Source organism: Melozone crissalis, unplaced genomic scaffold, assembly GCF_028551555.1.
Source record: "Melozone crissalis strain CALT ecotype California unplaced genomic scaffold, PUWL_Pcris_2 ptg000014l_1, whole genome shotgun sequence".
Taxonomy (NCBI): Eukaryota; Metazoa; Chordata; class Aves; order Passeriformes; family Passerellidae; genus Melozone; species Melozone crissalis.
The window spans coordinates 3,298,329-3,312,861 of record NW_026535792.1 but is presented as its reverse complement, the minus strand read 5'-3'; the positions used below and the strand labels follow the sequence as shown (position 1 = coordinate 3,312,861).

At 43.7% G+C, this 14,533-nt stretch overlaps 1 protein-coding gene across 1 annotated transcript in view; it reads right to left on the bottom strand.

Moving 5' to 3' along the window:
• ADAMTS17 (ADAM metallopeptidase with thrombospondin type 1 motif 17) overlaps nt 1-14,533 on the bottom strand; it is a 153,187-nt gene that overhangs the window by 52,208 nt on the left and 86,446 nt on the right. Inside the window, exons 11-14 of the mRNA XM_054272652.1 lie at nt 11,983-12,084; nt 10,814-10,959; nt 8,415-8,581; nt 7,592-7,719 (exon numbers count right to left, since the gene is read on the bottom strand). Coding sequence (XP_054128627.1) covers nt 7,592-7,719; nt 8,415-8,581; nt 10,814-10,959; nt 11,983-12,084 — 543 coding nt within the window. The remainder of the gene's footprint in view (nt 1-7,591; nt 7,720-8,414; nt 8,582-10,813; nt 10,960-11,982; nt 12,085-14,533) is intronic.

Sequence of the window (14,533 nt, the reverse complement as noted above, 5' to 3'; positions counted from 1 at the left end):
CTGGTGCACAGGAACAGCAGGAAAAAACTGTATAAATGCATAAATGGGAGTTAAAAGAAGGAGGAAGAAGAAGATCCTGGAGTTTCTGGCAGTTGCAATTCTCAAGCCTGAACTTCACGCCCATGTACAACAAATAATTTTGGGATATTGAACGTGATTCTGCCCCCAGAACAGAAGGATGTCCCAGCAGTTCTCCTTCCAGGAAAATCAGGATGATTTATTAATGGGGTTGCTGAAAGGCAGCTGGAAATGAACGCCTGCCTGCCACCCTGCTGAGATACTGGAAAGGCTGTGTTTAATTTAAGGCTCTGGTGCTATCTTTTATTGTGCTGCATTGTTATTAGCACTATGTGAGCACACAGATGAATAAAGGGAACATAATGAGTGTTGAACCACACTTATTCCCAGAGCTACATGAGGAGTCTGTAGGACTCTAACAGAGGCAGGGAAAGAATGGGGAGTTGGCAATCACATGCTTTGTATTTACGCTGGAGTTTCCCAGATAATGGAAACCAGTGGGAGCCAGCAAAGCTTGGGAAGGCTGGGTCCCCCCTCATCTGAGACTGGGGTTCAAGACAAGCCATTTCCTCACACCTTTACTTGCTCACTGACACCCTTCCACTTGAGAGGCCCTTGAGAGGCATGGAGAGAACCCACTGAATCCACAAACGTAACTCCCAATATCTTTGCTGGCTTTTCCCTTTCATCTTCACCCTGCTCCCTGTGAGAGAAGGAACTGGGAATGGCCCTTGCACCCTTCTCTTCAATGGTACCATTGTTCCCATTCACAGGGCAAACCTTTCCCTCAATCCAGGCCTTGAGACTTAAGGCCCCCATCACATTTGGGCCAGGAAATGGCTTCTTACAAAGGAATATCTCTAAGAGAATAAAATACTTTTTTCCTTGGCTTCAAGATGAAAATTGGTGCATTCTTGCTACTTTATGGGGGAAAATACCTTGGAAGCACTTTAGTGTTGTCTGCATAAATATTAGAGCCCGTTTCCCTCTCCCCAAGCCTTCCAATCACTTCCAAACTGAAAGTGCATTTAATAAGAGTACATTTAATAACAGTACATAATGAAACAGCTTTGGGTAAGATTTGACAGTGGATTCCAAAAGCTGCAAAGTCATTTAGAAACGCATTGCAGTGACCACCTTGGTGACTCTGATCCTTTGAGAACTCCCCACATGGAAAATACTCTTAAAACCACCACCATGGCCACTCTTAAAACAAGTAGATCAGTGGATTAAAGGGGAAGAGACAGGACTGGAAGGGCAGAACACAGTGGCTGTCACCTTTGTGGGTGCAAAGCACCTGCCAGCAGCCCTTGGGCTGTTAATTGAGAGACTTTCCAAGGTGTGAGAGCTCCTGAGACTCCAGCACTGGCTGGAGAAACTATGCAGTGTGTACATCAGCAGTTTCCCACTGAAAACATGCTCTGTGTATTATACTGCCCATCCTTTAACTACAGAGCTGTCCTCAGCCTGCAGAAAGCTTTCCACAATGTGAAGCCTTAATTAACCATATGCAAAGCGAAAATCCCAAGTTTCACTGCTCAAAAGTCAAGTTTCCACAGTGCAGAAAGTATCCCTTAAAACTAAATAGTTCAAGGGAATTGTTTGATCTTTGCCATCTCTCACTTGCTTTGTGGTGCTCCCTGTCCACTCCAACCAATCAAGGTAATGGGATTCAATAAATTTAGAAGCAGAAAAGGGAACCTTTACATTCTGAAGATTCTGTAAATAACAATAACATCCCATGTTTTCTGAACCAAGAGTTATCCTGCAGATGAGCAGACTGAGCCCATGGACCAGCCCATCCAGCAATTGCTGGATACTTTCAGTTCCATCAGTCTTCAATGGACTGGTGAGAAGGGAAGCAGCTTTAAAGCATGGGACTGCTGGCAAGAAACATGAAAATAAGTCTTTTAGGGCTTCAAGTCCTCAGCATGGACAGTCAGAAATGTATCCACAGGTTTCTTAGGGCTCTTCCACCCAGGCAGTCTCCTGCTCTGGCACCACACTTTGGAACTAGCCACCAACCTTTAAATTGGCAGGTAACTGCACGTTTGCCGAGCCAAAGGCCTGAAATTAATTCTCTTTAAGCTGATATCTCCATCCACCCTTCCTTCCCTCCCTCCTCCTTCTTCTCATTTTTATAATTAAACATCTGAAAGTACTGCTTGTTGGGTGGTATTTCCAGCTTCAGTCATAGCTGGCTCCAGCATAGGAAAACTCTTCTCTTTTGAATACATATCACTTGGATTCTTCTGTGTGAACTATTCTCTGTATTGCTTGGGTATTTTTTAATGATATTTTTATTTGTATTTTCAATGGCTGTGAAAGAGCTCAATTGATACAGCTTGTGAGGGTATGTTTTGCTACATAAACAAAATTATTTTTGTTATATACACCCACTCTGTGCAAGAAATGACATTGTAGGCTCACAAAACTGTAATGCTTCCCATATGCTGAACTAACTGGCTGTCTCAATGGATCAAATATAAATATTGATGCAACATGTGCCACTTTACAGATTAATCATGTACAGAGCAGGCTGGTTATGACAGATTCATCTACACTGCCAATTCCTTCTGTCCATAATATCCAATGCCATTGATACCTCCAGGGATGGACCACATGAAACAGGAATGTACAGATGTGAGCAAGTGACATTCAGATCTGAGGGGAAGAGAATTCTTATTGCATTGTTTTAAACACCTCTGCCCCTGTGGAGGGTTGTGGGGGCTGTCAGGGCTGGGTGAGGTGAGTCTGGGTCCCTGATCAAGCAGTTCCTCTCTGAGTTACTCCAATTTCTGTTCCACAACAAGTTTTGTGCTAAGGGTTGGAGTCCCTGTAGGAGTGAGTTCAGCAAATATCTTCCTGTCATTTCCCAAGCCTTCAGATTCTGTCTGAATCAGAGCAGCTCTGCAGGATCAGGAGTTAGACACATCCTATTTTAAATCTGTATTATCTCATCTGCATTAGATCTGCAATGTGATCTGCCATTGACTTTGTGCTTAGATCCCTCAGCAGCTCATGGGGGTGTTAGACACAATAATTTATGATTTTTCACACTTAGATATTGAAGGCTATGTGTCAAAACCTCTGTGTTCACGAGAGAACATGCAAATAATGAAAAGTTCTTTCCCATCCCAGGAACTCCTTTGCTTCTGTTCTATTATATGCTTTCCATGGGATAACATGGAAGAAAAATTGGGGAAACAGCATGGGTTTTTTGTTTTTCATACCCCACTGCAAAGTACACCACAAACTAGTAGGATATTGACAAAGACTTGGTTTTGTCACTATGCCTTACTCACCAAATCCCTGATACTCTTTTAAACCTCAGATTACATTGCTACAGATCCAGACATGAAAAAAAAGCAAAAAGGCAATTATACAACAGGTTTCTGCAGTTCAGACAATCCTTCTGGATTTTGTGCACATGCACTAAATAATTTATCAAAGTTCAGTGCTAAGCCAAGTTGTTGTATGGAGACAAGCTACCCAGTCTGGAACATCTTGTACCACAGTTTGTAATGCAGGAATATGAATAATACATGGAAAATACTCAAGTGAGGAGACAAAGCCAGAACTCCAGGCATCAATCAAATGCAAAAAGTGGGTACTAAGTATGTAAAAACCTGTTTGCCAGAAGCAGGTCCAGTAGAAAACTTCAATTTCTCCTCTGCCACCTGTGGCACTCTCCTGACACTCTGCCTGTCCAGTTTACAGGAGCTATTTTTGAAAATCTGTCCATTTTCCAATTTGTGCTCCCCTTTCATAGAGTGTGACAATCACTTTCAGAAGAAAATAGCTCTGTAACAATTCTGTTGTGCCAGGACAGCCTAATATGTGGCTTATCCTCATTAAACACACTGTGGATTCACCAGCCAGTTGAAAGGAGGTGTGATATGACAAAACATTCATGAGAAAATTGCAGATAGAACCAAAACATCTTCACCTCTTAAATTGTTAAATCACAGCAAAGACTGCCCTTGATCTCTAGCCCAGTTCTTGCTATACAGGAGGTGTCTCTTTTCACAGAGACCTTAAATTACATCCTGAAGCACAATCTGTAGTCCCCACTGGAAAGTTCTCATGCTGTCATGAGGCTCAGACTAATCCTCCTTTGAGAAAAGCCAGCACAAGGTCATGTGCATCACACCAGTCAGCTGAGCAGCTTGTCTTCTCCTCACTCCTCTGCTCTGTGACATCTGACACTTTTTTTAGCTCCACTTCTGCCAGCAGTTTTGAATTAACCTCAGCAGCACAGAGCAAAACACTGCAAGGGGTTAGAAAGTGCCCTGTTCTCATGAGTGTTCTCTCATCAAACACACACCCCCAGGCCCAGGGAAGAACAAGACCCTCAGGGAATCCTCTCCCTGAAATCCATTTGTCACTTGAAGAGAAATGCGAGGAGATGAACCCAGTGTGAGGTGCAGGTTGCAGTGCCCTACCCCACCTTCCCCATGGCTGCAGTGCCCATGAGAGGGAAAGCAAATTGCTGCAAAGCCTAAATGAGCACTCACCCTCTTCCTCCTCTTCCAACACATCAGGCTGCTCTTGTTCTCCAGCCTGCTACCGATTTTCTGTCTCTGAAAAAATCTCTGAGGAAAATAAATTCTCCTTGCTAGAAGACCATGTGCATTTTGAGGATGAAAGGTCAAAGACCTACATATGCTTTGAAGAGGGGATCCAGTTTGCTCAGAGGATGGTAAGAAATTGTGCATTTGAAATGTTCAGCCTCAAAACCAACTCAAATAAACAAGGAAAAAATAAATTAAGACCTTATGATTCATCTCAAAAACAAGGAGTATGGCTAGAAAAAGTCTAGGTGATTTAGGAACCCCCACGCTAAATTTAGGGCTGACTTAGCTCTTTGGTGCTTCTATGCATGATCAAAGTAATAACCAAGTTTACTCACTCCAGCTGCCTTCAGGTGTAAGGGATAAATGCAGAGATGCTGCTGCTTTTGATGATTTTGTTTCAGGGATAGTGAGGCTGACAGCAAAGGCTTCATTGACACCTTTTAGATTGGGGTTCAGCTTTAAAGGGAAACTGTAGTAACTTCACAAAGTACAACTGAAGGAAAATTCCCTTAGTGCCTAAATGTATTTGGGACACTTTGAGGCTTCAGAGAATCTGTTCCTGCTTTCCTTCTCAAAACCCTCCTCTCCTTGCAACAGTTTTTTCTCTACATTCATTCATCATCCAAGAACGATCCACGAGCTGCATTTAGGAGCATCTAGTGAAGGGAGAAGATCTATTACATTTCCTGGGCTAGATGTTCACAGGCAATGGTTACTGCTAATTTGTCTGTTGCACTGACAATGTGTCATTCCTGCCTTTGAGAGCCTCTAACTAGAAGGATTACATAAGAAAATAAATAACAGTAATACCACCCTCTGATTTCAGCACTTATTCTGTTCTCCAGGCCCCCTGCAATGCTTATTGCCAGGCTTTGTCTGTGCTGGGTAAAGAAACAAGGAGAGGAGTAATTAAATGAATATGGCAATTAAATTGGTTTAATAGGCAGCTAGTTAGACAAGTATCTGTGGCAAATGGGGTACACAGGCACATATGGCAATTCTCAGCTCTGCACTGCATATATGGCAGAGGAGTATTATAAATGAGTTCACAGGGCTTTCAAATCTGCTCGGCTTGAACTGATCATTTCACATTTTTTCTCAGCCAGATGCAAATGGACTGAATGTTCTGCAGCTGTCATCACCTCTCTGCACAGTTAAAGGCAGTTGCCCCCGACTCAGAGTGCAATTTGCTTTTCGTGATGTACCTCCAGTGCTCTGTGCTCATAAAGGAATTCATTTGGAGGGAGCTGGCTACTGATCCTCCCTGGATGAAAAAAAGGTGCCTTGCCATGATGTCTGATTTACCATTTGTGGCAGTTCTGAAGGTTTGGAGCAATAAAACTGGCCAGCCCTGAGTAATGGTCAATGGCACACAGCTGGAGATGCACAGCTGGCCTGACTATAAAAGGTTATTAATGGGTTTTTGTTTTAGCTTTTTTCAGATATTGCCAAAAACTGGGAAAAATTAAGTAACTTGGGATGCACCATGAACCTGGCTCTATGTGCAAAGCACTTTGTATTATAAAGAATCAAACTAATACTGGCTCCCCAGACTGCTGCTATTCATATTCTTCATTGGAATAAATTAGAAAGAGTGAATTAAAAATGCCTCTTCAGCATCATTTGTCAAGAAACAGTGGGAAGTGTCTCCTGCAGCAGTGCAATATTCAATCCAAAGATTTTTCACTTCTCTCTTTGCATTGTTATTAGTAAAGCTGCTTTCTGCCCCCAAAGCCTCTCTCACACCCAGGTGGGTATTGTGTTCATTTATCTCCCTGCCTGGAAGGCTCAAAGCAATAAAAACTGGCATTTCTTAACCACTCACAGAAACCAGAAATAATGCCAGATTTGGTGTGCCCTGTGCCCCCAGGGCAAACCTGTGAAGTTAGTGGAAATAAAAGGTGATGCTAAAAAGCTGTTCTGGTGGATACAGAGGGCTGGTTAATACCAGGAAGAGCAACTCTTACCACAGGATACACATCTGGATGAGGAGAAACTTAAAGGGAAAAATTGCCAGGAAGAATCCAGTCCTGGCAAAGCTGCTGTAGCCAAGTGAACTGTCTTTCCCATCGCTGTGGTGTGTGCAGCACACTTTGAACACGTGCTCCATGATCAGGAGAGAGGAAACTCATGGAGGGTCTGCCCTGTCAAACTGACAAATTACATGAACCCATCATCAGGAGCACCCACTCCAAACAACTTCCTGTCTTTTATGATCTTTAAATACACATTTTCTCATCTTCCTTCCCCTGTCCAAACATTAAATCTCCATCTTATATGGGTCTACACACCTCTACTAAATTTTTGAGGAACCTGAAGCACCAGCTCTAAGAGCTGCCCTCCTTAGCATTCGATACATTACCAACTCTCTCAGCAAACCATGAAGTTTTATTACTTCCCACAGCTCATTTTGGGTGTGTGTGTTATTTGGTTAGAGAGAAATAATCACTGCAATGGTTATGGGCCACCACTCTAAGGAAAAGAGAATTCAGTCTGAAGACTCTGGCTCATGTAGCTGCAGGAGCCAAGGAGCCACTGGTACTGAAAGGCTTCCTCAGTATTTCTAAGAAGGAACCAGGTGGACCCAAAAGCATCATGATTCTGGCAAGATAATGCTGGTAACAGGCTAGTGACAATTGGTAAGCTGATTTGCAGCTTCAGTGCTTTTATCAGTGACTCCTCTAATAGCCAAAAAAGAGCAGTTAAGCAGGCCAGACTTCTCCTCCAATCTGCTCCCCTCACAGAAGTCCCTTCCCACCCAAGCCATGCACACAACAAAATGTGATTTTTGAGCATTCCCAGCTGTTCAGGAATAATATCATACCTTGGGCATTCAGCACAATGCTCAGACCAATAACAGAGCCATGGAGCACTTATAGTGAGCCCTATAAAACAGGGCTGTCCCCTCCCCTCAGGGACAGCCCCCCAGCCCCCAGCACGGTGCTGCCCCAGGCTGAACCTCACACCAGAAATAGAACAAGAGAAGGTTACTCCACCTGGCACTTGCCATGTACACAGAGGTCTGTCTCATAGGGCCCACAGGGAGTTCCATCCAGCACTCTGTCTGCCACCAGCACAGGAGAATCCTTGCCCAGTGGGGAGCAGAAGAGCTCACATGGCTTATCTGGGAAAAGAAATATGACAGCTGCCCTTGGGAACAGCACAAAAAAGTGTCTGAGGCAATGGTGATGCATTCTCTACATGAGTACATTTGGATATCTCATCTTTGAAGGAACATGAGGCTTTCAGTTTAGGCCTGCCACTTCCCCAGTTTAAAGTATCACTATTTAAAGGGTTACATTGATGAGACTGGGCTTTAACAGCACAGAAAACCAATCAGTCAATACAGTTTTGTGTATCTGTAAAGGGAAGATGTTTGTTACAGGGAACATTCATCAGTCTGATAAGAATGATCAAGTCACTCACCACATATGCTGAGATGCCCCAAAGTGTCATAAATTAAAATATGGCACAGGGAATCCACCTTTCTTTCCAGTTCCAAACTAACTGGAACTTTTCCACATTTAAATTCCCAGCTCTCTGATTCCCAGTCTGGGAATTTCAGACTGGGAATCAAGTTAAGGCACTTCTCTCCCAGCATTTTAAAAAGATGAGTAAAGCATTGACAACTCTCTGTGTTCTATTAAGGAGGCTAAAGGAACAGCAGGGCAGCATCAAGAACAATTAATTGTAATTAGTCTTTCAGCTGTAGCTAAAGAGGGCCTATTGCAGCCTTCTCACCAACAATGGAGCCCTGCAGATGAGAAACTGCAGCAAAAGAACAGTGAGGAATTACAGAGGGAGATGAAAAAAACTCACCATCCACGATGACAGCTGTCAGGAGGCTTTTCTTCTTGTTGGTGTACCTGTCGTGGGCCTGGCACTGCTGGTCCCTGAAGCTGGGCACCCCTTTGGGGCAGGGCAGGTTCTCACACACCGTGTGCTCCACGCTGGCTCCCCGGCAGTTCTTCCCACCCGGCCCTGGGCTGCAGTGGGGAATGAAAGCAGGGTCAGCACCAGACACCTGGAATGTTCCATCTTCCCCCTCCCACCCTTGCTTTGCCCCCTGCCTCAAACACTCCTGAGGATGGAGACACAGCAAACATCCCACCAGCACGTGACCTCCTTGCAATTCAAGTGCCACAGAAGCAGCTATAACCTGCACTGTAGGCATGGTATCCAGAAACAAACCTGTGCTGCAGATAACCTCCATCCATGAAATCCATTCCACACATTTGTTTTTTAAACATACAGGAAAGGCCACTAATGCAACATCAGAATTAAGCACCTGCAAAACTTAGCTGTTTTTATTTATGAATCCCCAGAGAAGAAGGAAAACTCAAACTGTCAGCAAGAGCCTGTGTTTTCTTTGCAAAATAAAACAAAATACAAATAAAAAAACACAGGTAAGCATGGAATCTGGAATTCCAGGTCCCAAGCCTTGTATTTATGAGCTCAAACCTGGGATTTCCAATAAACAGTGCAATCCAAGCCCCTCCTGGCCATGTCTGAAACAGTGACTGTGTGAGATATTCTGGTAGGCAGCCACCCTTCACTGTATTTATGGCAAGAGAATCCACCAACTAAGGGAACTGAAGAAATCAAAGTCCATTTATGCTGCTGTGACCCTTTTACATGACAAGAGGGGACTGGAGAAGAGATGTTCTGTTTAAGCCAAGGTTTTCTCCTCAGTCCAAAGCCTAGACAGGAACACAAGGCAGTATAACCCAAAAGTCTGCACGTGCAAACTGGCTTATGACACATTCCTTACAACCATGGGGAGGCAATGCATGTAAATGTTCAAAGAAATTACAGAGAGGAAAAACCAAATCAAACAGTGAAGCAACTGGTTTAAAAATACTGATAGTCCCACAGGCTCAAGAGTCAGCTGGCAGGAGCAGAGATTCCTGTAAAAAAAATCCCAAGACCAAATATATACAAAATAAAAGATAAATCCCTTAGCCAGTATTTCTGGACAGTGAATAAACCAGCTGCAGAAGTGGGCTGAGGCCAGGAATTTGAAGCAAGAGAAGATCACGTGTGTATCTCCAGCCAAGAATGTATATGAGCGAGAGAATTTTAAAATCAGTGTGCAGTGTTGGAAGGAGCATTTCCTGTAATTTAATGAACGACGATGAATGGATTTAGGTTTGGTCAGCACTGTAGCTGACAGCAAAGAAACCAGCTCAGTCCCCTCTTCAGGAAAATGAGCTGGTAAAAATCAAACCTGGATATTAAAGACATGCAACTGCAGCTCAGATAAGGAGAGCAATAAACAAAAATATCCTTTTCACATGATTACAGGTCAACAGCAGCAATTGTGAGCCTATCCATCATCTAGGCATGTCTTTGAAGTGACTGTGTTGCTATGCAGAATTTCTGCCCCAATTTAAAAAGAAAAGCTTTGGGTACTTTGTGTGTAGAAGAAAACATAAAATCTGAATAAAGTCAGAGAAACTGCACTTGGAGGGCTGCTCCCAAGGCTGTGAAGTTATAATAAACACAATTGGGTGGCCAGTTAAATGGCACCATTGTGACCTCTTCAAGACCCCAAAACAATGAAGAGACTTCCAGATGGGCCTCAACTGACCTGGGGGATGAAGGACAACACCTACATTTCATCCTGAATCAGAAAAAATCCAAGCCCATGCAGAGAGCATGGACTTGTTTGTAGTCACTGTGCAGGAGCTAAACAGCACCCACGGCTCTCTGCATGCATGAAAACCTTCCTGTTCTTATGCAGCACATCCTGACCTACAGAGCATCTCAAGGGGCTTTGCCAACACAGCTCAGGGACACTGATCATTGTCAGCCAATGCCCTGCTCCCCAAGCCCAGAGTAAGCACTGATCTCTAAGGCACATTGGCTCACTTTGGTTGGTAGACCCAGATCAGCCTCTCCTCATTCACTGTGGTGCTGGAGGGGAAACACAGCATCAGTTTTTCTGCCAAACTACATGTATCTAATTCAACTGTATCCACCTTTGAATCACTGCAGCGGGAAACTTCCAAAGGTGACCCTTCAGGCCACTTCCAAAAACCACTTCAAGCCACTCCAGGATTCCAACCTGGTCATCACAGCTTGTGAATGAGAAATTTCTCAGGGCTTCTGCCCAGCTCTGCTGCCCATTTCTCCCCTGTACTCCTGCAGCAAGGGCTGCCCAGGAGGGAGAAGGCTGCCAGCACGGCAGGAGGAGGCAGGATGGTGTGAGCACTCACGGGGGGTTGTCACATTTCCGCTGCCTGAAGCGCACGCCTGTTCCGCACGTCCGGCTGCACATGCTCCAGGGGCTCCACACGCTCCAGTCACCGTCCACGTGCTCAGGGATGGGGGTTTTACTGACACACTCCCCAGCTCGGCACCACTGCAAGGACACCACGTTAGCACAGCCTGGGAGGGAGCCCTCACCTTGCACAGGTGGCTGAGGGATTGCAACAAGTCCGCATTTAAGTTTCTAGGGATTCGAGGCTTTGGTGAGATGGCAGTAGGGGAAGGAGGAAGGGAGGAGGTGAAATGTAAAAGTTTAAATGTCACTCTCAGCAAGCCCCTGAAGGGGGTTCTGTCATTAAATAAACAATCACAGAATTGAGCCCCTTACTTTATAAAGCAGATAATTATCTAAGTACTAAGACTTAAAGCCCCACGATTCACAGCAACTGAGTCCAAGAAATTATACCCCAAAGCAATGCCTTCATCAGCACTGCTCCCAGTATGTACAAAATGATTGAAGTATTTTGGACTTAACTTGGCTAAAGCCCCAAACCCCTCTGATTCTAATAGGTTGTGCTGGCTCCTGACCAAGCAGCAAACTTGGCCTGTCCAGGATGTGACACAGTGAGCACAGCTAAGAAACCTTATGAAAGAGTCATCAGGACTCCTCCAGTTGGAAAAACATGGGCATAAAAACCTTTTTTTTTTCAGTTTCCTTGTCACGGTTTCCAGGACCCAGTTTTTCTTGTCATTGTTTATCTTTATCCTTGATTTCAGCAGCCAGCTTCTTATTTTTACCCTTTCTTACCTTCACAACTATACCATAGATTAAAAAAAATAAATTAGAGTCCAAAACCAGTAAATAAGGGGCTGAGAGTTACCAAACCAGTCAAGTTCCAAAAAACACATACATAAACAAATACAGCCAATTATACCTCAAAAAGAACAGAACATCACTGAATTTGAGCTACTTGTAGAAACTATAAAGTAGCCTCTTTTTCTTTCCCCATCTTCTGCACCTCCCCAAATGTCAGACTAAATGCTCTGCACACTTTCTACCTCAAATACAACCCAGAACACGACCAGCAATGGGTTTATGGTAAATACTGAACATCCTAGAAGCACTTTTCCCAATGCTGGGAAACAAGAAGTGACTGCTGCTGAGCATCCTGATTACCTTGTCTGCGCCACATTCGGTGCCATCCAGAGGGGGATCCAACTTTGTCTTACAGGATGTGTCTCCTTCCACCAGGCACCAGAGCCCAGCACACATCAAATGCTGTAATCACAAAGAAAGGAGGTGCAGTTATTACTTTTGGAAATGCCAGCCATCATTATGGGATACACTTCAAAGCTCAGGCAGTCTTTCTCAAGTGAATCCAGAGGCATCCAGTTGGTATGGGAGCAATTATTTTTTAAGGGTTGATTGGCATTAAGTGGTGAGGCTGGAAACATGAAAGAGATTGATGGATGCCACTGACAGGAACAAAACCTACCCCAAACAAAAGGTGTGCTATTTGAACAGATTTCTTTTCACAAGAATAAATCTGGTCCATTAGAAAGGAATCCTATATGGGAGGCCACGTTGGGTGCTTTGGACCATGCCAAATGCTTAGATGTCCAAGATACTTAATTACTGCTATTTTTAAAAAAATATACTGAAGTAACTGCAGCTGGTGGTAGCAATAATCAGCCAGCAATGCCCCTGGGAAGAAGGTGGAATGAGAAAGAGGAAAGGATGTCATGGTGTGCTGTACAGCAAAGGAGGAGCTTGGTGACAGGCAGGGTCAAAGACTGGGAATATTCTAGGAACATTCCCCAGTGCTGCTGCTCTGCTCAGCCAGTGTGTGCTGCAGGGATCTCAGGGCTGACCATAACTGTGACCTGCCAGATCAAAGCATCTTCAGAATTTAAGAAAAAGCACCAGGAAAAGGGACCTTTGCATCAGTAACATTTTCCACAGCATCCACCATGCTTTGCATTCCATGGAAGAGGACGATTCCAATACAGTGCAACATAGCTGAGTACCAGAAGAACAACAAAGAAGAATTACATTTCTTTCCACTATTGTTCACATTTCAATGTAATGGTAAAAAGATGAGAAACCTGACTCTAGTGCCAGCTGGTCTTGTCAAGATTTATTGCACCTCATTAAACAGTTGAGTCAACACGCCTCAGCCTCATGGTTCTTCCCCAATGTAATGTAAGAGACTGTGGGTGCATGTGTGTTTTGTGTACAGGCATGTTGGTATGTCTCTATAAAACACATCATGTCTCTATAAAATATATCTGTACAAGAGAGGGTGCAGATGAGATAAATCCCAGTCCCAGAGATGATGTAGATCATACTGAAACAAAACAGTTATCACAGCAGTATCTGCATCCTGCTCCATTTCCACATTTCTTTCTGGAAAGAGAATTTTCACTATTTAAACCCAAAGAACATTCACAAAAACTGGGAGCAGACAGCACAATTCAGCATCTGTATTAACCACAATGCAGAAAGTCATTGTCAAACAAACAACCAAACAACAGCAAATACTCCAGGGAAACCTAAATCAATGAATTTTCAAGAGATTTTCTCTGAACAAATAGAGCATATGGGAAAATATCAGTCTTTGGTAATTTTGACTAAATGACTGTGACTAATTAGTGGTTTACCCACAGCTCTGAAAGCACTTAAGCACCAATTAGCCATGAGGACATCACACACAGTTTTATTGACAGGTATAGAGAGGCAGAAGCATTGACAAGGCAGAGATTTCAGAGCTTACTGAGAAATTCATTGTTCCACCTCAACTCCCAGATTCTCCACCCCCTGCCTTCTGGAGAGGACTAAAATCAAGAAGTTCATCAATTAACCATCCATAAGCATTACAGAAAGAACACAAATCTAGGCAATAAACCACAGTGTCAAGGCACTACCAGCAAAACCTCCTTCCATACTGTGGCTGGGGACAATGTTGGTAAGTAAAATGAAGGGAAGCTTTGGAAATGAAAAGATGCAGACAGCAAGTATTTCCACTTTTCCAATCTTCAGCCCCTCTCTTGCAAATAACCACAAAGCTTCAGAGCAGAATGTGAGGAGAAACACTCCAGCCAGATCTCCTGAATGACCCAGACAGAAATTTTGCCCCCAGAAGGAAACCCTCTGCTTCTGCTTTCTGTCAGAGGAGCATCCTGGCTGAAGATGTGATGGAATTCACTACATCCCAGAAGAAGTTGTTCTAGACATATATGAGCACCATTGCTAAATATCTGTGCATTACGCAAGACCAGTGTTTGTTCAGCTTCAGGTCCCTGGATCATAACTGCATGTAATTTAGAGTTAATTTCTGCTCTTGGATGCAAAACTGGGAAGACAGAGTGGGTGGTGGTCGAAACAAAGTCATAAAAATGAAACAGCTTTTTTTTACAATTTTGGTTGGTAACTAGAATCCCTCCATAGCCCACAAGAACATGGAAGGTGATAAAGTCAGGTCACACATCCAAGTATGAGCCATGGCATGGGGAAGCAATGGGCAGAGATCACCTCAAAAATGTGTGTTTGTACCTGCAAAACAGCCCAGAGCAGGGTACAGAGGGTGCAAATATTCACATACATGTGGGTGTGGTGTGTGCATATCTATGTGTGTGTCTATGCCCACATATTCATGTATACACACACATAATTGTAGGGAGATAAATAAAGGAAATACCTCTCTCAGCAACACCAATCTTTCTGAAAT